At 36.8% G+C, this 25,918-nt stretch overlaps 2 protein-coding genes across 2 annotated transcripts in view; one reads left to right on the top strand and one right to left on the bottom strand.

Moving 5' to 3' along the window:
- Nucleotides 1–25,918, bottom strand: part of LOC133336309 (uncharacterized) — a 424,576-nt gene that overhangs the window by 162,441 nt on the left and 236,217 nt on the right. The gene's annotated exons all lie outside the window — the stretch shown is intronic.
- LOC133336298 (probable serine/threonine-protein kinase DDB_G0282963) overlaps nt 19,672–25,918 on the top strand; it is a gene marked incomplete at its 5' end in the record, with an annotated part of 62,730 nt that continues 56,483 nt past the window's right edge. The window contains one exon of the mRNA XM_061544581.1: nt 19,672–19,818. Within this exon, the coding sequence (XP_061400565.1) occupies nt 19,672–19,818 (147 nt within the window). The remainder of the gene's footprint in view (nt 19,819–25,918) is intronic.

Raw genomic sequence — 25,918 nt, 5'->3', positions numbered from 1 at the left:
ACGACGACGACGAAGAAGAAGAAAGTGGTTGATGCTCCGACTCTCTCTTGCAACATTTCCTAGTTTCTTTCTCCCGTTTTGTCGCCATTAAGGCGCAATGACATGCATCCACATATCATGCCATAGCGGGGTCAAAAGATCACCATCGTCCTCGTACACAATGCAACAGCAGCATTCGATATGGTGTGCTAGTCTTCTGCCTCCATTGTCTTTCCTAGATGCGTCACAGCCTCATCGCCAGCTAAGGCTTTCCATTTCGTATTTGGGGTTCTTTTGTTTTTCCTTGCCGTTAATTGGACTGTTGTTTGACATTTTCATTTTTGGCATTGCATAATAAATGACTTTCTAATTTCGTAAAACACCCGGGAGGGAAGGGGAAAGGGAAAACTCTGACATAGCCTGAAAAGAATTACAGCACTCCAAGGCACTTAACCCTTCAACTTTGTCTGTATGTCTGCCTGCCTGCCAGTGACGCCATGCGTCTGATTGGCTGCATTTTTGATGATGGTGACTGTGGACAACAGACACCATTCGCCAGCCAAAGGCAGGTCCATCAAGAAATGCATTTTTTTGTTAATCTTAGCAAAATTTGAATTACATATATGTGAGTGTGTGTGTCTGTATGTATTTCGCCCGAGAATTTGTGGCCCAAAAGATGGCTGTTGTTCTGCTTATTCCCTACTTTTGGTTTTCTTTTTGATTTTTTTGGTACTCTGCCTGCCGTGACACATTCCTGCTGAAGTGGCCACCTTAAAGTGATCTTTCATCAAGAGTAATACACATTGAGTGTGTATGTGTGTGCGTGTGCCTTATATTGGATCCATGCCAAAAAACAAAGCAAATATTGGAAATGCTTCTTAAAATGCAATTTTTTAATAATGAATGCAAAAAAGAAATGAGTGCAGAAAAAAATGAAGCGGATTTGTGGATTTACTTTCTTCACATCTTCCGAATTTATGCAAAGCATTTGGATTTGTCACACCAATTTCGTATGCTTTACGTTTATAGCACTTTCAAAAGGAAATCTTCAATAATAAGAACAAGAATAACAACAATAATAAATTTTAATGCGTAAAAATATGCCCAAAGATTACAAAAAAAAAATATGAGCGAACATAAAAATAAGGTCACCATACCATGGCGAATGTTTTATGTTGTGGTTGCGGTGCAAGTTGTGAGTGCGTGTGTTTGATGCAATTTATACGAGTTTTTAGTGCTTATCGACAACACTAAAAATTCGTAGAGTATAGAAATTTAGAATGTAGAAAAAAATTCACATCCTGTATAGTTCAAATAGTTTTAAAAAAGTCCTTGAAAAATATTCTTTTAAGAAATCCACGCCTTTTGTAGTCCTTGAAAAATATTCTTTTAAGAAATCCACGCCTTGTGTAGTCCTTGAAAAAATATTCTTTTAAGAAATCCACGCCTTGTGAAGTCCTTGAAAAATATTCTTTTAAGAAATCCACGCCTTGTGAAGTCCTTGAAAAAATTTCATTTTAGAAATCCACGCCTTGTTTAGTCCTTGAAAAAAATTCATTTTAGAAATCCACTCCTTGTGTAGTCCTTGAAAAAATATTCTTTTAAGAAATCCACGCCTTGTTTAGTCCTTGAAAATGTTCTTTTTAGAAATCCACGCCTTGTGTAGTCCTTGAAAAAAAATTCTTTTAAGAAATCCACGCCTTGTGTAGTCCATGAAAAAATATTCTTTTAAGAAATCCACGCTTTGTTTAGTCCTTGAAAATGTTCTTTTTAGAAATCCACGCCTTGCGTAATCCTTGAAAAATATTCTTCTTTTAAGAAATCCACGCCTTGTGTAGTCCTTGAAAAATATTCTTTTTAGAAATCCACGCCGTGTAGTCCTTGAAAAAAATTTATTTTAAGAAATCCACTCCTTGTGTAGTCCTTCTAAAATATCCTTTTAAGAAATCCACGCCTCATCGTGAGTAGGCCTTTAAAAAATATTATTTTAAATCCACACCTGTAAGGCCCTTAAACATTTTTTAATCCACCTTTTGTATAGTTTTTAAATATATATTTTTTTTCAAATCCGTCTCTTGAATATATATTATGCAAATATTTTTTTTTATAAATCCACGTCTTCAACGATATAATTTTATGTTATTTGCCTTCAAATCCTCCAAATACATCCCTTCCCCTTTTCCCAGTTATTTAATTTTCAGCCCACTACAAAATTTAATAAACCTCTAATACTAATTCACAAATCACCTATCTATTTGCCGTTACGCTTGTTTTTATTTGCCACAGTCATTCATACTGAATCCCATATCCTGGTTAGTTCCAAGCCCTGGGATTAGAAAACAGCATAGACCAAACATTATCCAAACAACAACAGCAGCAACAACAACAACATCAAACATGTCTAGAATGTTGAAGCAAAATACTTTAAAGGCTTTTCAAATTACACGTTCAGTTTATTTATGAGAACACATTTTCAAATCGATAATGGCACATTGCCAAAAATAAGTATTTGAAATACTTTGCACACACACACTAAACAAGATTCACGCACACACACACACACAGGTATATTACCGTGATTTTAAAAAGCGGACCTATTATGCTGATAACCCACAATTTATTAGAAAAATGTGGTCGAGTTTTAGTCGTTGTTAGTTTCAGGACCCTCTCTGGCTTTTAAGGGTAATTTTTAAATTTTCGTTATAGGGAGTCATAACCTCAATTTCGTTTACCATTGACCACTGTTCCAAAAACTTTGTTCCTTGGTGCTGCTGCTGATGCCAGTCAGCGAACAAGTTCATTTTAGTTTGGTGTTGCCTACAAGAAAAAAACAGACCAAGTGTTCACCTCAACATTGTTGTTGAAAAAAAATTCGCTGCAAGATATTATTCAGAACCAGGTGCATGATTTTTAACAAATGCACACACACACAGTTTAATTTGGTGGTTACATATAACACAAGACAACAAAACTTGGCCAAAAATATTTTCTTCTAAAAGGTACTCTTTGTGTAGAACTAAAAAATATTTTTTTTTTCAATCAGTGCCTTATGTAGAACTCCAAAAATCAAGCCTTGTGTAGAACTTAAAAATATTTTTTTAAAGTCCTTGTGTAGTCCTCGAAAAACTATTTTAAAAACCAGTGGGCGGAGCAGTATAGTCGTACGGGGCCGACCATATGATACCCTATACAACTTCCACGAAAAACTAACTTTCTGTGGATCTATATTCTGAGCTTGGGCAATATTTCACGATATGTGAACCATCTGGACCAACTAGAGGCCGACAATTATTACTAATGTTCAGTACAGCCCTTCTAATTACTTGTCGAGATTCCCTTCCCTTGTGTTGTGATCTTCTTATTCCCATTGAAGCCTATAGATCGACTCGAAAAAACAAAACAAATTTAGTTTTCGGTCCACTTCATCACAATATAATTAACTGATCGTCACCGAAAATTGTAGGCGTTATCCTTGACCATAACTGGATCTTCATGGAACATTTTAAAGTGTTCAGCGCTATATTTCCGCCCTCTAGTGTGGTAAAGGGTTACTAAATAATATCTGAATACATAAGCACCTGTAAATATTGGAGTGTAACTCCCACATCTGAGTACATTCGACCATGTAATTGATATCAACTTAAAGGCCAACCACTGCCCTTTGATATATTATCAACTTCTCGGATCTATGTCCTTCGGGGGTAAATCTATACGCTATAGAATACACATTTTGTAATTGTTCACACAAAAGTCAGGGTCCATTTGACCCGCTATATATTGACCGATACTTATCAAAACAGGCATGCTTATTCCTTGGCCCGATCCCCTTCTCTTTGTAAAAATTCGCGATGTTTGGGTCATAATTGCGGCCTCTAGAGTGACCAGAAAAAACGATAAAAATTAAGTATTTGGTCCATTTCATCCCCTAGATATTAACCGATCTTTACCAAAAACAATAGGGGTCTTCATTGGCCAGAATCCATCCTACATGCAAAATTTCGTAAAGATTGGTCCATAACTGTGGCCTGTATCGTGTTTACAAAATATAATGGACAGACGGACGGACGGACACACATGTCTAGATCGACTCAGCTAGTCGAGATATGGCGATCGGTATACTTAAAGGTGGGTCCAGGACCAATATTTCGCGGCGTTACAAACTCTTGGGGCTGCACAAAGCTATAATACCCTGACAACATAGTTGTGTAGGGTGTAAATATTTCTTGTTCCCCTGTGTCTTAAATATTATTATGTTTGCCTTATTTGTTGATGTCTGGTTGCTGCTGCTGCCTGTTCGATATTCAACAACATACATGCATGCAACATACACACTCACACAAACACCGACACTGTATTATGGTAATTGGAAATTCGATTGGATTTTGTGCATATTTAATTACAAAACAAATTTGTTGTTGTTGTTTTTGTTGTTTATGATAAGAACCTGGCCTAAATTGAATGTCAGAGCAATATGGCTATGACGGCACCTAGCCATAGGTAATAGGACAAATACCAGGAAAAAAACCAATGGCAAGGAAGAAAATCCATTAAAATTAAATAGTTTGTTTTTAATTGGATTTTTAAATAACAAATTTTTAAATATTCCCTTTACATGGACACATTTGACGCAGAGGAGTATAAATGTGCATATGGATATTTGTGTGTGTGTTCAAATTTATTATTTTTACCTTTCTGAATGACATTCATCATCATTTTATTTTCTCATTTTGTTGTTGTTGTCGTTGTCATTTGTTTATGGCCAGAAGGTCGTCAAACTGTCTGCTTGCTAAATTTAGCGTATAATACTATTTAAAAAAAAAAAGGTATTTAACAATTTATCTCTCTCTTGAGGACAGATTTATGCGACTTAAAAGACACAATAAATCCACTTCTATCATAAATGGAAGAAGAAGAAGAAGAGGAAAGCACACAAAAGATAAAACAGTCATGTGCAGACTAAGCTAGGAAAATAATATATAAATCCCATAAAACACACATACACACATACATGTAAAACAATAAAAGCTGAGGAGGAAAAAAGGCTGTTGTTGGAGGGGTAGACCAAAAAAATGCACTACATATCACCACATAGGATATGGAGAAAATAAATTTAGAGAATATTTTTTTCTTTAAATCCACGCCTTGTGTAGACCTTAAAAAATATTTTTTTTTTTTAAATTCACGCCTTGTCCAGGCCTTAAAAAAATTTTTTTTTTAAATTCACGCCCTGTCCAGGCCTTAAAAAATGTTTTTTTTTTTTAAATTCACGCCTTGTCCAGTCCTTAAAAATATTTTTTAAAAATCCACGCCTGGTGTAGACTTCAACAAAATTTTTTTTTAAATCCACACCTTGTATAGACCTTAAAAATATTTTTTTTTTAAATCTACGCCTTGTGTAGACCTTGAAAAATATCTATTTTAAAAATTCAAGACTTGTGTAGGCCTTAAAAAAGTTGTTAATCCACGCCTGGCGTAGACCTTAAAAAATATATATATTTTTTAAATTCAAGACCTTAAATTTTTTTAAATCCACGCCTTGTGTAGACCATAATAAAAATATATTTTTTTAAATCCGCGCATTGTGTAGACCTTAAGAAATATTTGTAAAAAAGTCCAGGCCTTGTAAATTTCTCAAAAAAATTTAAAAAGCATGGCTTCAAGAGTACTCAAAAAATATTTTCTGAAAAAACCCACGCCTTGAAGTAAACTCAAGAAATATAAAAAAAAACAAGCCTTGATGGGTGCTCCGAATATATTTTTTATACCCTAAACAACTATGTTGTGAGGGTAATATAGCTTTGTGCTGCCCCAAAAGGTTGTGACGCCTCGAAATATTGGTCTTAGACCCACATTTAGGTATACCGATCGTAATATCTTGACTAGCTGAGTCGATCTAGACATGTGTGTCCGCCCGCCCGTCCGTCTGTTCATTATATTTTGTAAACACGATACGGGCCATACTTATGGAGCAATCTTCACGAAATTTTGCATGTAGGATGGATTCTGGCCAATGAAGACCCCTATTGTTTTTGGTAAAGATCGGTTAATATTTAGGGGATGAAATAGGCCAAATGCAAATTTTTTGACGGTTTTTCTGGTCGCTCCTGAAGCCGCAATTATGGCCCGAACATCGTGATTTTACATGGAGAGCATGCCTGTTTTGATAAAGATCGGTCAATATTTAGCGGGTCAAATGGACCCTGACTTTTGTGTGAAAAATGACAAAATTTGTATTATATGACATATATATATATTCCTAAAGGACATAGACCCGAGAAGTTGAGTGGTTGGTTGGAGTGGTTGGCCTTTAATTGATACCAATTGTCGCATGTACTCGGATGTGGAAGTTACACATAAACATATTCAGGTGCCTATGTATTCAGATATTATTTAGTAACCCATTGTGCTGATCGCATTGAAAATTTCCATCAGGATCCAGGTATGGTCAAGGACAACGCCTATAATTTTCGATGATGATCAGATAATAATTTTATGATGAATTGGATCGAAAACTTATTTTTTTATGTTTATTTCGATTTATAGGCTAAAATTATAAGCCGAACATCACAATACAACCCACGATAAAGGGAATCTGGACAAGTAATTTTTGGACGGCTGTGCTGAGTATTAATAATATTCAGAAAATATGTCAGTGTAAGGAAGAGGCGCTGTTGACCTCTAATCAAGCAAGAGGGTGCAACTATTACGAAATATTGCCAAGGCATATACTGCTCCACTGCTTTAAAAAATCCCCTCCTTGTGTAGGCAAGCAATATTTAAAAAATCCATACTTTGTGTAGACCTCAAAAAATATTTCTTTAAATAATGGGCCTTTTGCGGATCTCAAAAAAAAATATTGTTTTTAGAAACTCCACTATTTTTCATTAAATCCACCTCTCTATATCTAGAGCAGATATTCTTCTTCTGTATATGCCGTTGCAAATTCTTTAAGTCCCCTATCAAAACCACCCTAGGAAATCTTTATTGCCCTTATCACATACAAATATATGATTTAAAGGAGCGAAAGAAAAATAAATCAAAATAAATATTTCTACAGAGATATGTTTCTACATGTTTTATTACAAATGTAAAAATGTTATTTTATTTTTTTATTGCCATCAATTTAACTCCCACACACACAGACTCACAGACACATGTGCACGCATGGTTGACGCCTTCAGACTCAGTGGCTGGCTTTCTAGTTACAATTATAAAAGATTTGGGCCACTTGATAATTTCTTCAGACATATAGAGGCAGACCGACCGACAGACGACGCATCATCATCATGCTCATTAAGCCAAGCTACACACAATTAAAGTTTCACTGAAAAGGAAACCTACAATGCATAAGAAATCCTTTTGAAATCTAGCCTTTAATTCATACTGCGTGAGTCTGTGAATAGATTTTTGAAGAACAAAAAAAAAACATTTTTAGTTGTTTTAACATCTCACTTTTGCCACATCTAAGGATACATTCAGACAGCCAACATCTCTCCCTGAAGCCATGTGTAGGGTTTGACGTGATGATGTTAGATTTTTTTTGCAGAGAGTCGTTTCATGTCATTGTCGGTTTTTGTTATCTTAGAAGGCGAAGCTGCTGCAGTTGTTCTGTCTATTGTCTAAGCAGCCGAAGAGATGTTTGTGCTCATTTTTTACTTCCACAGTTAAAAATAACAAATAAAATTGTCATGCAACCGATGATGGCAGCGGTGATGATGTCGACATCAGCCAGCAATGGCACGATATCATCACACAAAAGGTGAACAAAAGTGAAATGCACTGCATTGTTGTTGTTGTTTTTTTACTTCACTCTTTTTCTTTAGAACCTCCATGGACTAATGTTACAATCAAACCTCATAGCTATTACAACAGAAAAAAAAGTGTTGTCGTCACCTCTCGTGCCACGGTTTGTTACATTGTCTATTTCTCGGTGTGTGTAAGTGTTGATGTTCGTTTTTTTCTGAATGGTAAGAGAGCAGCCCTGACATAGTTAGTTCTGTTGTGAAGTTCTATTTTTATTTGTTTATTCTTCTGTCATTATTTTTAATTCAACATTCATTTTGCTTTTCCGTTGTCCTCTTCTTCTTCTATATGAAATGGAAAAAACTAAAGGACATTTGCTTTGTTGGCTTGTCTCATTGTGTGTGTTTGCCTTCTAGCATTAGTGACAATAGTAATAGTGTCAAATGTTTAATGAGAGCAACACATTAGAGTGGTCATTATTAAAATGATGTGAATTTAAAAAAAAATGAGGACTATACACATATAAAATATGAATGTTTACAATGCCTGGGCTTTAGAAGAATATCGGTTCACATTTAGATATAGCTCCTTAATACCTTTCGATTTGCTCGAAATTTAGCACAGCGTAATGAATTAGGTATAGAATGATGTGTGTTATGTTTCCTGAAAATCGGTTCAGATTTAGATATAGCTCCCATATATATTTTCATCCGATTTTATGTAAATGGTGCACCAAAGTCCCTTAATATGTTTCGGTTTGCACGAAATTTGGCATAGCGTACTGAATTAAGTCTAGAACGATGTGTGTTAAGTTTCGTGAAAATCGGTTCAGATTTAGATATAGCTTCTATATCTGACCAAATGAACAAATTAGTATCGGTTGCAGAATGACATGTTTATGCATCCAATTTCATTTTACTGTCCTTCAAAAATGCGACGTTTTTTAGGATTCATGTGTTGCAAATACCCAAAGTGGTGAAGGGTATCATATAGTCGGCCTCGACCGACTTTACTACTTTCCTTACTGTTTTTTGAGTACCCGTGTGGACTTTAAAAGAAAAAAAATATATATATATATATATATATATATATTTTTTTTTTTTTTTTTGAGGAATCAATCATTAACGAATTCCAGATCTTCTGCTCGTATGTAGGGACGCCCTGCCCTTCAGCTGGTCTCTAAAGACTTTCTGAATATCAGCAAGTCTATAGAGATTATCTGATCTCCAGCTCGTCTATACATACAACCTGAGCTTCAGTGCGTCCATACAGACTTCCTGCTAATCTATAAGGACTTAGTGAGCCTCAGCTCGCCTATAGAGACACCCAGAGCATCATCTCATCTATACAAACTTCTTGAGCTTCAGCTCGTCTATAAAAACTCTCTGTGCTACAGTTTGTCTATAAAGACTCCCTGAGCTACAGCTCGTATAAAAAGACCTTCTGCTCTTCAGCTCGTATATAAAAGCGATCATGGTCTCCATCTTATCAATAAGGACTCCATGAACTATAAAGACACTCTGAGACTTCTGTTCGTCTTTAAAGAATCCCTGAGCAACAGCTTGCCTCTTCCGACTCTCCGAGCTTTAGCACCTCTATAGAAATGCTATGAGCGTCAGTTCGTATAAAAATGCTTCCAGAGCTCCACCTGTTTGATAAAGACTCCTTGAGCTTTGTCTATGAATGTTATCTTCCGTTTGTCTATAAATAATCCCTAATCTTCAGCTCCTTTATAAAGACTCTCTGAACTTCAGACTTCCCATAGAGACTTCGTGGCCTTCATCCCGCCCTAATATTTAATTAAAATTCGTCATTACTATATGGCTTTACCCTGAATTAGACATATGTATGAAACAAACGACGAAAAAAGTAAAGGTTGCGTGTCATTCAGTTGTCAGAATGAACAGTAACTATTCATGCATGCAAGCGTGTTCAGCGAACATCGAAGGATTTTTCAATTTTTTTATAGTTTTGTAAAGATTTGCAAGGACTCTTTTTGACACAAATAAATTTCAAAATTATAATGAATTATTTATTTAATTTCCAAAGTATTTCATGGACAAAGTTTAGTATTTGAAATATTTTCAAATAAAAGAAATAGAACACAGGGCGTATGAGTGACATTAAATTACCTTAAATCATGTATACGTTCATACGCACCATTGTACATGGAAGGTTAGAGGTAAAACTGAATATTTCTCTCAATTAAAAAACTATTGAATATGTTTAAAATAGGGAACATAAAATAAAATTTCTTGTTCTGGTTTTACATGATTCTATGATTTATATGGTTATAAAAGTTGTCGATATTTTCAATATTTTATAGAGATTGTAATCAGGTCGCCATCTATAGTTACTGCCTAAAGATTCTATGTATGTAATACAATGTCTTCTGTAGAAATCAAATCTCTTATAGATAATGTGAATTTGATCACATAATAATTATCCGATCCCTTTATTTAGTTCTTTTCCAAAATCTCCCCTTGAATTTTATATAAATCCTCCCTTCTCTTCTCCTGCAGCTTTAGTTTCTCCATTTAAGAAATTTGTTTCCATTTCATTGCCTTTATATTTTAAACAAAAATTCCAATTTATATATTCACAATTCCCCCCATGGAAAAGTTAATTTAAAAATCCTCCAATTTGTTTTATTTTTCCTCTTGATTTCATATTTCAAATCACATCGAATCGTATCAGAAATACAAAAAATATGGATATCTGTCTACTCCGATTTACATAAATTGCATAGACAAATGTTAATAATGTAAATGGCTTGGCTCGGTATATGTGAATGAGAAGTTCATTCGACCATTAAATATGCAGATTTAATTCAATTTAATATACAACAACACCAACAACAACAACATCATATGATTGAAAAAATAAAAATCAAAAAAAAATCAACAAATTTCCAGATTAAAATGTCAATTGAAATCAATATCAAAAAAGACGATGGTGTGTGAGCGACGACGAGTGAGCAATGAACACCCGATAATAACCACCGACTGACTGGCAGACGGACTGAATGCATTGCAATGTACGAAGTGCAAAAGGAGAGAACGTTAACGCAGTGCGATAGACAATAACAAGATAGACAAGTTGGCAGATAGGCTAGCCAATCCAACCAACCTGGCTTGACTTGGCTGTCTGTTTGGCATGCAGACATAATACGAATGTGAACAACATATCCATTCAGCCAAAAAAATGTCTTTTATGAAGAAAAAAATAAATAAAAAATACAAAATAATTACAAATCTTGTTTATATTACGAATTATTTGTACTTTTTTTTTAATCTGATATTTCGTCACAGAGCGATGTTAAAAAATATGAGCTATATCAAAATATGTCTGTGTTTTGTATGATATTGATTGAAATATTGAATGATAGTAGGACAGATGTATATCATGGCATATAGGGATCGATTTTCTTTACGTCGCCTATGATCTATGTAAGTCTTTCCCATGAATATCAGTATTAAATTTAGTAACTTAAACGCCTAGCTCAGAGCTTTATTTCATATATATATATATAAATTACGGTTCTTTAGCTTATACACAATGTTCCCTACTCTTATACATAAAATCTTCAGCTTGCCGATAAAGACTTCTCTGACTTTTTCAGAAAGAATTCTTTCTCAGTACATCGTCATATTTTCAGCCCATCAATTCTCAATCTCTCTCTTCGTGATATTCAGCTCGCATACAAAGGCTATCTGAGCTGCAGCTCTAGAAAGACTCCTTGACCATCAGCTCTTTCATAATGATTTTATTTATATCAGATCTGTAGTGAACACTATTGATCAGTTCGTAAAAACGCCCTTTTTATAAGTTCGTCGTAAAGTCTCCTATCTATAGATAGAATTCATATAAGAACTTCTTTATGGAGATCTCTTTTTGTTGGAGTCATCTTCCTCTAAATGCTCTTAACTGTGGAGCTTCAGTCGGTTTCTAAGATCTCCCTAAATCACAGTTCATTTATAAAGACATCCTTTATTCTGTGTTCCCTGTAGCTCGTCCCTAAAAGCCTTATTCAGTTCGCTTAAGAAATAATCTCCTGTAGAACGATGTTCTGAACTTTAGCTCTAAGTCTATATGGACTTTCTACTATAGTTTTAGTTCGTATTTAAAAATCAAGGCTTTTCAGGTCATATAAAATTCACCCTGACATCAGACCTTCTATATAATTACCCGATCTACAGCTCATCGAAGAAGTTTTTAAAAAAGTCTTCAAAAATTTATTGAATGTAGCACCCTGAAATTCGTCTATAATGACTTTCTAATATTCAGCTGGTCCAATAAGACTTCCTAGGCTTCAGCTCTTCTAGAAAGACTCCATGATCTCGTCTCGTCAGCTCGTCTATAAAACTCCCCCGGGGATTCAGTTCTTCTACAAATACATTCATAAACCTTTGAAATTCAGCTCGTCAATAGAGGCTTTCTAAACTTATTCACAAATATATAGACTTCCTGAGATTGAGGTCGTCTTTAAAAACTCAAAGACTTTCAGTAGATCCCAACATGTAAAGATTTCCTTATGATCCCTGTCAAAAAAGACTCGCCAAGCTTCGGCTAACCTAGAAAGACTTCCCGAGCTACAGATTGCCTGAACTTCGAATCTTCTTTAAAGGCTCCCTGAGTTCCTACTCATCTATAAAGGCTCTTTGAATTTCAGCTCGTCAATATATGCTTCCTGAGCTTCATCACATCTATGTAGATTCCCTAAGCTTAAGCTCGTCTATAAAAACCCCCCGAGCTTCATTTGCGATTTCCTTATGATTCCCGTCTATAAAGACTCGCCATGCTTCAGCTTTAACTAGCCTATAAAGACTCCCTCAGGTTCCAATCGTTTATAAAGGTTATTTAAGCTTCCACGTATCTATAAAGGGTCTCTGAGTTTTTGCTCGTCTATAAAGACTTCCAGAACTTTTTTTGTCTATAAAACCTCTTTTGAACTTCAGCTCGTCAGCAGCACTTATAGACTTCCCGAGACTATAAAGACTCCCTGGGCTTCCACTTATCTATAAAGGCTCTCTGAGATTTTACTCGTCTGTAAATCCTCTTTGAACATCAGCTCAATCGTCAATAGAGGCTTCCGGAAATTGAACTAGTCTATAAGGCTTACTGAGCTACAGCTTACCTCTAAAAACTCCCCGAGGCTTCAACTCTTTTATAAAGGTTCCCTGTGCTCCTACTCATCTATAAAGGCCCGATGAACTTCAGCTCGTTAAAAGAGGCTTCTTTCACATCACATCTATGTAGACTCTCTGAAATTGAGCTTGTATATAAAAACTCCCAGAACTTCAATTAATCCTAACATGTAAAGATTACCTAATGAACTCCGTCTGTAAAGGCTCACCATTATTCAGGTCGCATAAAAATACTTCCTGAACTTCAGCTTATCTATAATCAACTCGCGTATCATCAATACGCGTATAAAGACTACCTGAGCTTCAAATCGTCTTTAAAGGCTCCCTGAGCCTCCAATCATCTATAAAGGCTCTTCGAGTTGTTGCTCGTCTATAAAAACTCTCTGAACTTCGGTTCGTCTTTAAAACCTCTTTGAACTTCAGCTCGTCAATTGAGGCTTCCTGAGACTGAACTCTTCTATAAGGGTAGAGCTTGCCAATAAAGACTCCTCGAGGCTTCAGATCTTCTATAAAGGCTCTCTGAGCTCCAAATCTGCTATAAAGGCTCCCTGAGCTCCTACTTAACTATAAAGGCTCTTTGAACTTCAGCTCTATAAAGACTCGCCAAGCTTTAGATCACATACTTCCTGAGCTTCAACTATTTTATATAGACTCCCTACCTCCCTAAACTTCATCAGATTCAACTCAACTATAAAGACTTCCTGAGCTTCCAATCTCTGAACTCCTGTTCGTCTATAAAACCTCCTTGCACTTCAGCTCCTCTGAGATTGAACTCGTTTAAAAAAACTCCCTTATGGCTCTCTCTTTTTTATTTTTGTAGGGCATTTTAAAACCTATATATATTTTTTTATAAATCCCCTACCTTCTAATAGGAAAAAAATATGAAAAAAATCTATCTTCGACATTTCAAATGCATAAAATGACACTTCTATCAACAACAACAAAAAATGTGCAACAAAATTCAAATGATTTTTTCCCCTCGATTTTTGTGGGTTTGTGTTTCACCTAAAATGACAACTTCGGAAAACTGGAAATACAAAAAAAAATCCACAACTTTTGGCTTACAAAAAACTACATCAGTAGATTAATGGGTTGGTTGTCGGTTTTTCTGACAGTGACGTGCTATGCGATAAATTAACGCCTAAATACAGTTGCAGTGGGTCTTCAAAAGCAAGGGGCATACATCTGAAGTATAGTACCCTCTTATTCGCATCTCATATGGTCTAATAAGCAACAATTTTTTGACATTTTCTTTGATTATTTTTTTCGTTGGGTGCGCGCACACTTATAATTTTTTTGTATCTTGATTTGGTGTTGTTATTTTTTTGATTATTTCCAAAAGTTATTAAGTATTACAGCTTTTGACATTTGCAGAGATTTTGTATTTTGTTTGGATGTTTGGTCTTAGTCATATATCATTCGGCCATTAATTTTTTGTTCACAAAAAATAAAATAACCAAACATGTTTACAGCCAGAGGGGAAGAAGTTTGTCACAGCCGCAACAGCTGTGGCAATCATGAATGAACTCCGCGACACTGTGTCTGGAGATTTAAAGCTGTTTGCAACGTCCAACTGTCTGCTAAAAAAAACAATTTGAATGGCCTTAAGCTGAACAGTGGTATGGGGGAGAAAATGTATATTTTTTATCCAATAACCTAAAAGTATGCACTACATAATGATTTACTCAATATCTGCCTACACCCAACATGTAGACTTTTTGAGTTTCTGCTCACCTATAAAGACTGTCGGAGCTTCAAATGGCTTTTAAAGATTCCTTGAGATCGAGGTCGCTTATAAGGACTTCATTTCCAGGTCGCTCAGGCTTTAGCTCCTCTAAGTCCCTATGTTCTAACTGGTCTAAAAAGACCCCCTGAGCTCCATTTCATGTAAATATAGTCTTTATGAACTTCAGGTCATCTATTGAGATTTTCGTCCATAAATATTCGCCGAATTAACTCACTAAGCTTTAGATCATTTATAAACACTCACAGAGTTCCAGCCCATCCATAATGAGCTTCATCTCACCTATAAAACGCGATGAACTTTAGTTCTTTTATAAGAACTTCTTGATCTCCAGCTGGCCTATAAAGACTTACTGAGTTTCAGTTATTCCTGAGACCTTTAGGCTTCAGCTCTAAAAAATATTCTTCGTCTATAAATACTACCGGAGTTCGAGCTCGTCTAATAAAAATATATGGGCTCCACCTCGTCTATAACTTCCTGATCTCCAACTTGCCTATAGAGCCTCCTTGAGCTCTAGTTTGTCTTTAAGACTTCCAGAGGACAAGATCTTTTATAAAAATTCCCTGATTAGAACTCTCTGAGCTCCAGATTGTCTATAAAGTCTTCCTGAGCTCTATAAAACTTCCTGAGCACCTGCACATCTAAAAAGACTCCCAAAGCTCCAGTCTCATATTTAGACTCCTTGAGCTCCAGCTATTAGGACTCCCTGATCTCCAGTCTGCCTATAGAGACTACTTTAGCTCTAGTTTGTCTTTAAGCCTTCCGGAACTCAAAGTCATCTATAAAAATCGCTTATTGGAACTCCCTGATTTTCTGATTGTCTATAAAATCTTTCGGAGCTCTATACAACTTCCTAAGCTCCTGTTCATCTAAAAAGAGTCCCGAATCTCCAGCTCATCTATAAAAATTCTCTGAACTCCAGCTCGCCTATAGAGACTCCTTGAGCTACAGTTTACCTGTAAAGACTACATGAGCTTCAACTCGTCTATAAAGGAGCTCCGGAGCTCCTTCAGTTTCGTCCATGCATACTCCCTGATATCCAGCTCGTCTCTGAAGGCTCCCCGATCACGTTTCGTCGTTTATATAGACTCTCTGACTTCCAGCTTATCCAGAAAGACTAAAGGAGCTCCACTTCGTCTATGAAGATTGCCTGAGCTTTAGCTCGTCCCCAAAGGCTCCATGAAGACCCCCTGTTCTTCTGCCTAAAAGCATGCAATTAATTTCGTTCATAAGGAAATTTTTAGAGAGAACATATTGTCTTCCTTTTTTAACCACTGTTTTGGGTTTTTTTGACTTTTTTTTTTTGTTTTTTGAAAAGCCCACGACCAAAAATTACAACGCACTTCAAACTAAATGCTCACAATTCAGCTCAGCTCAATTCCACTCGCATATGAGTGTTTGTTTGCATTTCTCAATGCAGCAGATATCAAGTGATACCATGGATGAATTCATGGATTTGCAAAATGTATTTCAAACAAAATGTTTTCAAAATTGTTGTTGCTGTTGCAATTTTTTTTTATGCGATGCGGTGGAGCACTACTTCATCTAGGCAGTTGGATGGCCGGGCAGGCTGGCTTGCTGGGCACCAGCAGCAGTTCACATTAGTGACACATTTTAAAAGGTATTTGCCATGGACTTGCTTGGCCAATGTTCGGTTGGTTGTGGTGGCTCTCTATGCATTTGTGTTCAGCGAACTGAACTGAGGCAAAACTAAACATTGGATTGAATGAAATGTGCGCTCAACGAATCAGCAACAACAGCGAAAAAAACGGAGTTTGGAAAAAACGGAACGCTCAAAAATTGACAGCAAGTGGGCAGTAACATTCAGTATAATTTCCACAGTTCCACAATTAAAGTGTCAAAGACTTTTTTTTCTATCTATGTTGACTATTGCCAAAAAAAGATTGGAGATTTGTTGGCTGAATGGCTCAAATTCGAAATGGAGACACTTCGCTTGTGACTGGTTTTATTGACTTCAGTTATTTTTTGTGCTGTAGAGTAATGCGGAGTTTTAGTTTTTTGTTTTGTTTTTGTTTCCATTGATGATTGTTGACAGAAATTGTCTCTATGCCACAAAAGGCTTAAAAGCTTTTGTTTGAAATTCGTTTTTTTTTTATTTGTGGTAATTTTCAGGAAAATTTATGAATGAGTGCGGATTACTATTATTATTGTTGACATTTTTGTAGATCTGTTACAAAATGATAAGGAATGGGGTTTTGGCGGATGTTTGGAGTGGTCGTTTTTGTTTTTGGAATGTAAAATTGTGTTTCTTAGAAAATAGGATAAGATAAGGAGAAAAAAATGTCTATAGGAATCTGAGTAGATGTTCAAGGAATCCTTGTAGACCAATCGAATGGGAGTATTAAGGGATAATCTGACGAGGAAGTGTAAATATAGGAACTGAAGTTCAGAGAGCCTGTATAGAAGATGAAAAGCTCTTAAAATAATCATGAAACGGATGAACTCTATTTTTATACCAATTATGTATTTTATTTACGATAGTGTAAACACTCAGTTCCATTTAAAATTTAAATATTTGAAATTAACGGTTACTTATCTAAATAATCTTTAAATAGTACCATAAAATTACATCTCTGAATCGAATACCTTTTTATACAACCAATACTACACAAGAATCTTGCTTCTCATATGTAGTACCTAAGCTGAATATAATTTCAATAAAGACACTCCGATTCCTATTTCAAATCCGACTCTCATTCGTTTAGCGTACACTGAAAACTTAAGATCATTAACCACGCTTGCCCAAGTGAATGGACTCATATCATAAGCTGAAACTAATTCCTAAACAAGAAGTAAAAAATATTTGAAATCTTGTAGTTTTGGATGAAGCCATACCAGCTCCGCTCGCGAGCTTCTTTATTGGCGCCCAACGTGGGCCCTGCTTCATTGAAACCCAAAGTGGAGCTTGCTTTAATCATAGGTGGAAACTTTGGTATTGTTTCCAGAAGATATCAAAGTATTCTTCAAATATGAGCTGAAGAAGGCCTAGCAAGATAGTTTTATGACGTGTTATAGAAATTTATAGACGAACTGAAGACCAGTGGATTTTTAGATAAGCACAAGTAACTTTTTATAGAGGAGCTTTTTTATAGAGGAGCTTTTTAGTAGAGGAATTTTTATCGAAGCTCAAGAAATCTTTATAGAATATCTTATGCCCAAAGAGTCTTTGTAGACTAGCTGAAACCCAGGGAGTCCTTGTAAACGAGCAGTAGCTCAGGCAGAATTTTAATCGAACTGTATCTCTAACAAACTTTGTAGAGAGTCTTTATAGTCGAGCTGAATCTCAAAAAGCATCTATGGGTGAGCTGATGGGTAACGTTATACACGAATGACGAACTGAAAGCAACAGAATGAAGATATATTTATAGATTACCTGTGGGATAACGAGAAAACCGACCAACTCAGACCCTCAATAATGTTATACGGAATATCAGGACTACACCATTTTGTTGTTGTTGTAGCAGCCCTATTGCTTTTATACAATGGGCTGAGGTGACAGACGTTGGCCGAGAAATACTCGGGTCGTTTTGGATCGCAGACCCCTCTGTCGTGGAAACGATGCACCGTTTTGTTGTATGCTTTATTGCCATCTTAAATGTAACTTCATAATGTCTCTCTCATAGAAATCCTGTTCTCTATTTGCAAAAAAAAAAAAATCTAGTAGTCGATTTTCACAATCCTCCCTAGATACCAATTATTTATAATTAACAAAATTCGCTTGGTGCAAAGTCCGGACTGTATGGCGGATGCATTAAAACTTCCCCACCAAGCTCCAAAAGTTTCTGGCGAGTCACTTTAGATGTGTGTGGCATAGCGTTGTTCTGGTGGAACACAACATCTCTCCTGTTGGCCAATTCTGGCCGTTTCTGGTCAATTGCTATCTTCAAACGGTCCAGTTGTTGACAGTAGAGATCAGAATTTAGCGTTTGGCCATAATCCCCTTCCAGTCCACAAAATGCATAGCAGATCTTGCCTGGCCGTTAGTCCTGTTTTGGATATCGTTTGAGGTGCTCCAACGCTCTTTGGTCACAGTCGTCTTCGCACAGGGTCATCGTATATGATCCATTTCTCATCTCCAGTCACCATTCTCTATGAAATTGGTCTATCAAATTCCGTTTGGCCAAGGCTTCGCAGATGGGAATTCTATCCATCCTTTTTTTCTGTTAATTGGTGTGGCACCCAAACATCGAGCTTCTTTTTGAATCCAGCTTGGGTAAATGGTTTAAAACAGGTTTATGGTCGATTTTTAGCTTCTGGGCGATGTTACGACTGCTAATATGCCGGTCAACTTCGATCATTTCTCTAATGGATTTCGTTTTCCCCAACCTAATATGAATCGGGGATCTGTGGAATAACTCCACCCCCTTTTATTTTACAATTTTAAACCTCTTCAAAGTACAAAAAAATCTAATTAAGTCATCATCGCTATTTTTATTATTACACATCATCCCAACTGGCTCCTTGGGAAGCAAATCACCCTGATGTCTTCATTAGTCTAGCCCAGGATAACTACATTTAAGAGTATTTTTTTAAATTATACATTACGAAGAAACAAAATCTAAAAATAGTTCCCCCAACCGACTATCCTTCAGTTAAATAAAGAAACATAAAAAGGGGACAGAACAAACACACATACACGGGTCTGTCCTGCTTCCTCAGAATCTCATCATCACGCATTATTACATGACAGACAATTTCATATTTTGTTCTGCATTGCCATGCATTCCATTTTTTTAATATTTAATTGTTTTGTCTGGCAAGTGTCTCATGAATGTGTTTTTATTTTTCTGTTTTTCTTTCTCCCTTTGCAGACAACTTGGCATCAAAGAATGCGAAGACGATGACAAAGATGATTTGCATGCGAATGCCTTTACACCACCCACCAATTATATTAAAATATCTCAAGGAAAGATACAATTAGTGCATCAGCAGCAGCCACCGCCACCATCGCCAGTTGCAACATTGTTTCCAGCAATACCGACACCAACAACACCATTGTCACCATCAGCACAACAGACGTTGACATCGTCACCACTGGGTAGTGGCAGTGGTGGAGTAGCAGCAACAACACCACTAACATCAACACTGTCCTCAACAGCTACGACGGCTACCCTAAATGGCTATCATCATCATCACACAACAACATCGTCATCGTGTAATGGCAGTGAATCTCCCAGGGATAAGGTAAGTGTAGTAGAGCACACTCCCACCCTTTGTGGATACTTAAATGCCTCTATCTGTAAATGGTACACCAACAACAACAACAAGCAATCATGCAACATCATTACAATAACATAAGTGTAGCTAGAAGTAATCATCTATTCAAACTACTCTAGCTAGGTAGCTATCTATCCTCTGCCTACATCCCACTTCAATGTGGGTAAATTATTTTGGGTAATTTCCACTACTCCTCCTCCCCCACTTCTCACATCCTGCGAGGAGGATACTTTCCATCCATCCATCACCATTTGAAATCTACATCTTCATTGTCATTAGCATTAAAGTTGGTGTTGGCCGTGGTGGTGGAGTAGCATTAAGTTTTGTGGTTACGGTGGTTACGCTTCTTCTTGTATTCTATTGTGGCTCTTCATTTAGCTTTCATTGTATTTTGGAATTTATTTTTGTGCGGAATTGGATGTGGGGGTAGCATTAAATCTGCTTTTGTAGATTTTCGGATGATTTGTTGCTACATAAATAAAAATGTAATTTAGTTACAGTTACAGATACTAAATAAAAATATACACTCCATCTATGCGGCAACAGTTTAACTCCCCACAAACCTTCCAATCCTCATTCCAAGGCTCCTCAAGTAGTTCCTATTTTTTATTCTTCTTCTCGCATTGCTGAAAGGAAATGCTTACGATTTTTCTTTGCCTAACAAAGAAAACGCGAAGCAAAATCTTTAAATGTTTCTTTGTCATTGCTTCCTGCAACAACAATAACAACAACTCCAATTCTCTAAAGCTAAGCTGTGCTTTGTTGTAGAATAAAAAAATATGTCTTTGAAATTCCAAATCCTTCCAAGAAGCTGTTACAACTAGGAAGAAGTTTGCTTTAACAAAATAGTTTCCCCAGAAAAAATCAGAAACATTTCTTAGACTCCATTCTCTACATCTAAACATTTAGCACTCTTTCCCCTCTCTTCTCCATCTCGCTCTCATTCAACCATTAGTCCTATGTGTGTCCTACAATAAAAAAATACACACAAAGGAATAACTTAAAGCTTATATCAATTAAAATGTTCTCGTGACTGGAGAACCCAAAGAAGTGCCAAAGAAGCAGAAAAAGAAGAAGCAGACGTAGAAGATGGCAGGCAGAATGGCATAAAAGAGCAAACGAAATACAATCAAGTTCTATAGCGTTCAATGAACTTTTCGTTTTTTTTTTACAATTACAAGCTGGTGAGAAGGAGGCTGGCTGGCTTGCCAGACAGAATTTTCTACTGGAGGGCAACAACTGCTACTGTTGCACTATTGACTGTTGCTGCTACTCCTGGCATGCAACAAGAACAATAACAAACTAAACTACAATTGTGTGTATTGTTTTTTTTTCTGCTGTTGGGGATCCCCCTCTCTCTCGCTCTCGGTGACGACAATAAAACTACGCAATCTGTTGATGGTATTTTTGCTGAATTGTACGAAGTTCGCAGGAGATGTTGTGGAAGGCTTGAACACAAAAATTGGATAAAAATAGAATTAAATAAAGCTGATGGATAATAGAACAGCTGAAGGTAGTCTTTTTAGGCGAGCTGAAGGGAGACTTTATAGAGGTTCGCCCTGAAGCCACAGTACGTCTTTATAGACGAGCAGAATGGATTATTTTTTAGACGAGCTGAAGGTAGTCATTATAGACCGGTTGGAGTTAGATTTTTAGAATAGCCGAAGATAGTCTTTATAGCATCTTTATTGATGAGCTGAAGGGGGACTTTATAGACGATCATGATATCCTCTTTATAGAATAGTATTGAATGCGATCTTGAAGTAGTTCTTACAAAAGAGGCCTCTTAATGGGCACGTAGATGGAGCTTCTATAGGCGATCTCAGGCAATTTGTTAAGGTATTCCTACACCTTTTACATGAGGTGAAAGGAGTCTCTATAAACGAGTAGAAGACAGTCTTCATAAGGAAACTTCAAGAAGAGCCTCTTTATAGACGCGTAAACGAAAGACTCTATAGGCGATCTCAGTTATTTTTTTTAGACGAGCTAATAGATTGTTATTTGTCGATCTGAAGTTAATTAATTTTTTAAGCGATCTGAGGACTGTGGAATTCTTTATGGAGCTGGAGGAAGTATCCATAGACGAGCTGAAGGCTGTCTTTTTAGTCAATCTGGAAATCGGGATGTCTTTATAGTCTATCCGATGGTCACAGAGCCCCCATAAACGAGATGAAGCTTAGATAAACCCCCTTAGAACAGAAGATGCTCAGGATGTCTATTTCGACAAACTGAACATTACAGACGTGCGGATGCTCAGGGTTTCTTTATAAACTAGATAAAGTTCAGGGAGCTTTATAAGCGAGTTGCAGCTCAGGGAGTCTTTTTGAGCAGGCTGGAACTCATGGAGCCTTTATAGATGGAATGAGGTTTAGAGAGTCTTTGTAGATGGTCTGAAGCTCATGAAGCCTTTATAGATGGAATGAGGCTCAGGGAATCTTTATGGATGAACTGAAGCTTAGGTATTCTTTATAAACCAGATGAAGTTGAGCGAACTTTTATAAGCAAGCTACAGCTTAGGGAGTCATTTTGAACGGGCTGGAGTTCAGGGAGCCTTTATAGGTGGTCTGAATCACTGGGATTCTTTATAGACTGAAGTTCAGGGAGCCTATATAAGTGAGCTGAAGCTGAGGGAGTCTTTATGGGCAGGCTACAGTTGATAAGCGAGCTGGAGCTCAGGGAGACTTTAGCGACTATCTAATTCTCTGGAAGTCTTTATAAATGTGCTGAAGCTCAGGGGGTCTTTATGGGCAGGCTACCGATGAAGTTGAGTGAACTTTTATAAGCGAGCTACAGCTTTGGTAGTCATTTTGAAGGGCTGGAGTTCAGGGAGCCTTTATAGATGGTATGAGGCTCAGAGAGTCTTTATAGGTGGTCTGAATCACTGGTATTCTTTATAGACTGAAGTTCAAGGAGCATTTAATAAGCCTGAAGATTGACGAGCTACTTCCTGCCCTTATGCAGGATTGTATAATAATACATAAGGTCAGGAAATATTTCAGAGGAGTAGGAGCTCTTTTAGACAAGCTGCTAATCAGGGAAACTTTTTAAGAGCTAAAGCTGGCTGAGTCTTTTGTGAAGAAGCTGGAATTCGGTGAATCTTTTAAGGCGAGCTTCAGTGGGTCTGTTAAGAAAATCAAAAGGTCAGGGAGCCGTGAAAGAAGCTTTGAGGCTCATGGAATCCTAATAGACGAGTTGTAGACGAGCTGAAACTTAAGAAGACCTTATAGATGAAATTTAAAGCGATAGAGTTGTGCTTAAACTAATGGAGTATTTTAGACGGGCTTAAGCTCGCGTATCCTTATAGGCGAACTTACTACCAGGATTTTATTATATATACCAGTTAAATTTCATAGAGTTTTGATGGCTGGAACTAATGTTCAGGGGGTCTATTCTTCGAATGTTTGCACGCATACTGTCCCATACCTGTCGATCGAGGTGGCACATAGTCTCAGATAGTCTTTTTAGATGAACTGAAGCTCAGGGAACCTTTGAGATAAACTGAAGCCAAGTGAGTCTTTATGGAAAAGCTGGCCCTTAAAATGTTAATGTACCCTAATCTGGTCTTTATAGCCGAGCTTATTGCGAAATATGTGCCATAGTGGACAAATTTCTTTAAATTAAGTTCCTTGTTCCTCAAAATGTCGAAGAAAAAATACTCAACTCGGTCGTCGAACATCAGGAATTCCTACCAAGGGATACTATACTCAATAAAGAACAATAACCAGAAGCATCGCTCATTGAAAGCGAAGCTTGGCAATTTCGTCAAGGACATTTCACTTCTCGCACGTTGGTGCTCCACGGCGTTTTTTCGCGCAAAAAAATACACATGAAATTCCATACAACGACACCGAAATTCACAATCCTGGACTTTAAATTTATGATGTTCTGGCGATCGTATTCCTTAAAACTGATTTCTATAACCAGTTTTTGTTTTCCCCCTAAAAAAAGAGAAATCAATGAGAGGACGACGAAACGGCGAAGGGCATACTACCATCGAGGGACCGTAGGCTTGTCTTGCAATTCTATTCACCTTTTCGAAGTTGCAATTAATTCCCTCAAATGTAAATTTTTCCGAATATACCCTTCAAACTTTTCATCCTAACCTCTTACCGAACGTGATTGCACTTTTCTGGGTGCTTAGCAAATGAACGAAACGAACGACTGAACAAAATGACAGACAAACAAACAAAACAAATGACGACAATGAAAACGAACACAAACAAATAGACTGAAAAACAAAATCGCAACAGCAGAAGATGAAGTTTCTGTTGTTGTTGTTTTTTTTCAACAAATTTATTGTTCACGTTTGACATACCAACATATGTAACTGCTTCAATCTCATCCACACACACACACATATGGATTGGATGCTGTTGAATGGATGGATGTCCTCTGTTTTTATCTGGAATACATTTGTTTGTCTCACCCAGACCCTTCTTATTCGCAACTCTCGTGCATCAGGCGCGGTGTTGCTACCTTTTCGTATTCACTATTATTTTGTAATGCAATGCGACAATAGTCAACTGTTTTCATGTTGATGTGCATGCAGCAACACCAACATCCAACTCCATTTATCGCATTGCTTCAAAAAAAAAGACAATAGTTGTGTAGAGTGCTACCATCATACATCCTAGCATAGTTTGAGGAGAAGATGTTCTTCGACATTACAAGAAATTGTCGTATTAACTTTTTTTGGGGCGACATGTTCGGTATTCTCTCTATGAGATTTATTTTTATTTGGATTTGTTTTACATGACACATTTTTTCGTCTTCATTCGTTTAATTTGATATTGGGCGCCACATTTGGGAAATGATGACATTTCGGTTGAAAGGTGAATAGGTAACTTTTGGGAAAGGGTTATTGGAGGCTGGGCTAATTAAAAATATTTAAGAGATCGGATAGTTTTAAAAAGTAATCCAAATGGTCGACCTTTCCAAAAAGACGTGACGAACTTAAGGGAGTCTTTAGAGATGAGCTAAAGGGATTCTTTAGAGATGACCTGAAATGGGTGTCTATAGCCAAGCTGATCGGAGTCTTTATAGACGAGCTAAAGGCAGTATCTATAGACGAACTGAAGACAGTCTCCAAAAACTAGCTGAAGGGCGTCTCTATAGAGTTGAAAGGATTCTTTGGAGATATCCTGAAAGGAGTCTTAAAAAATGAACGGAAGAGAGTATTTATATAGGAGCGTGTAGTCTGGAGTCTTTATAGACGAGAGGTAAGAAGTCTTTATATGCCTAGCCGAGGAGATTTTTTTTCAATTTTAAAATCCCAATGGAATGGATGAAAAATAATTTCAAAGTTATTATCGAAAATTTACTTACATCCCCCTACAACTAAAATTTATCCGAAGCCCCTTCACATTCAAATAACCAATCTCGACATCAGCATCAACACATGAAGGTAGCACAAATAAGAATTGACAAGAGATAGCGCCCCCAGAGGAAAATATCATCAATAAATAAGCAAGGACCCGAACTACTGTACAGAGCTGAGCGTGATGTTTGCCAATGTTTAGTTCTCAATGGAGGAGGAAGCATTCTATCAATGTTGTTTTCGTATATTTTTAAAATGAAATGGATCCGAAGCCCTTTGACATTCTAATAACCAACCTGGGCATCAGCATCAACACAAGAGAGTAAAACAAAAAGGAAGCGCCATCGAGAGGAAAGTGTCAACAACAAAATCAAAAAGGTTTTATTCTAGGCTACGATAAATGGAATCCTCAGAAAAAGGGATTCTGTATAGACGACTTGAAAGGAGTCTTTACATACGAGGCGAGGGCAGTATTTATAGACTAGGTAAGAAAATCTTGAGGGGTTCAAATTACATTAGATGGACCCAACGGACCCAAAATAAAATTCGAATAACACAAAGTATGAATTGCAGGAAATAGCGTAACCTAGAGAAAAATTACAATATTAAATAGGAAGGAGGACCCCTAACACTGCACCAAACTCTAGAAGGCATTGTTCCTAGTAAGCGGTAGATGGCAGCTCCATCACCGGCATCAGCACATGACGGTAACAAAAATAGATAGGGCTGGCGATAGCGGTAATACTGGAT

The sequence above is a fragment of the Musca vetustissima genome, unplaced genomic scaffold, assembly GCF_032173495.1.
Source record: "Musca vetustissima isolate MV318-11 ecotype Yass unplaced genomic scaffold, APGP_CSIRO_Mvet_v1 utg2253, whole genome shotgun sequence".
NCBI lineage: Eukaryota > Metazoa > Arthropoda > Insecta > Diptera > Muscidae > Musca > Musca vetustissima.
The sequence above is the reverse complement of the archived record's forward strand: the minus strand, read 5'-3'. Positions and strand labels throughout refer to the sequence as shown.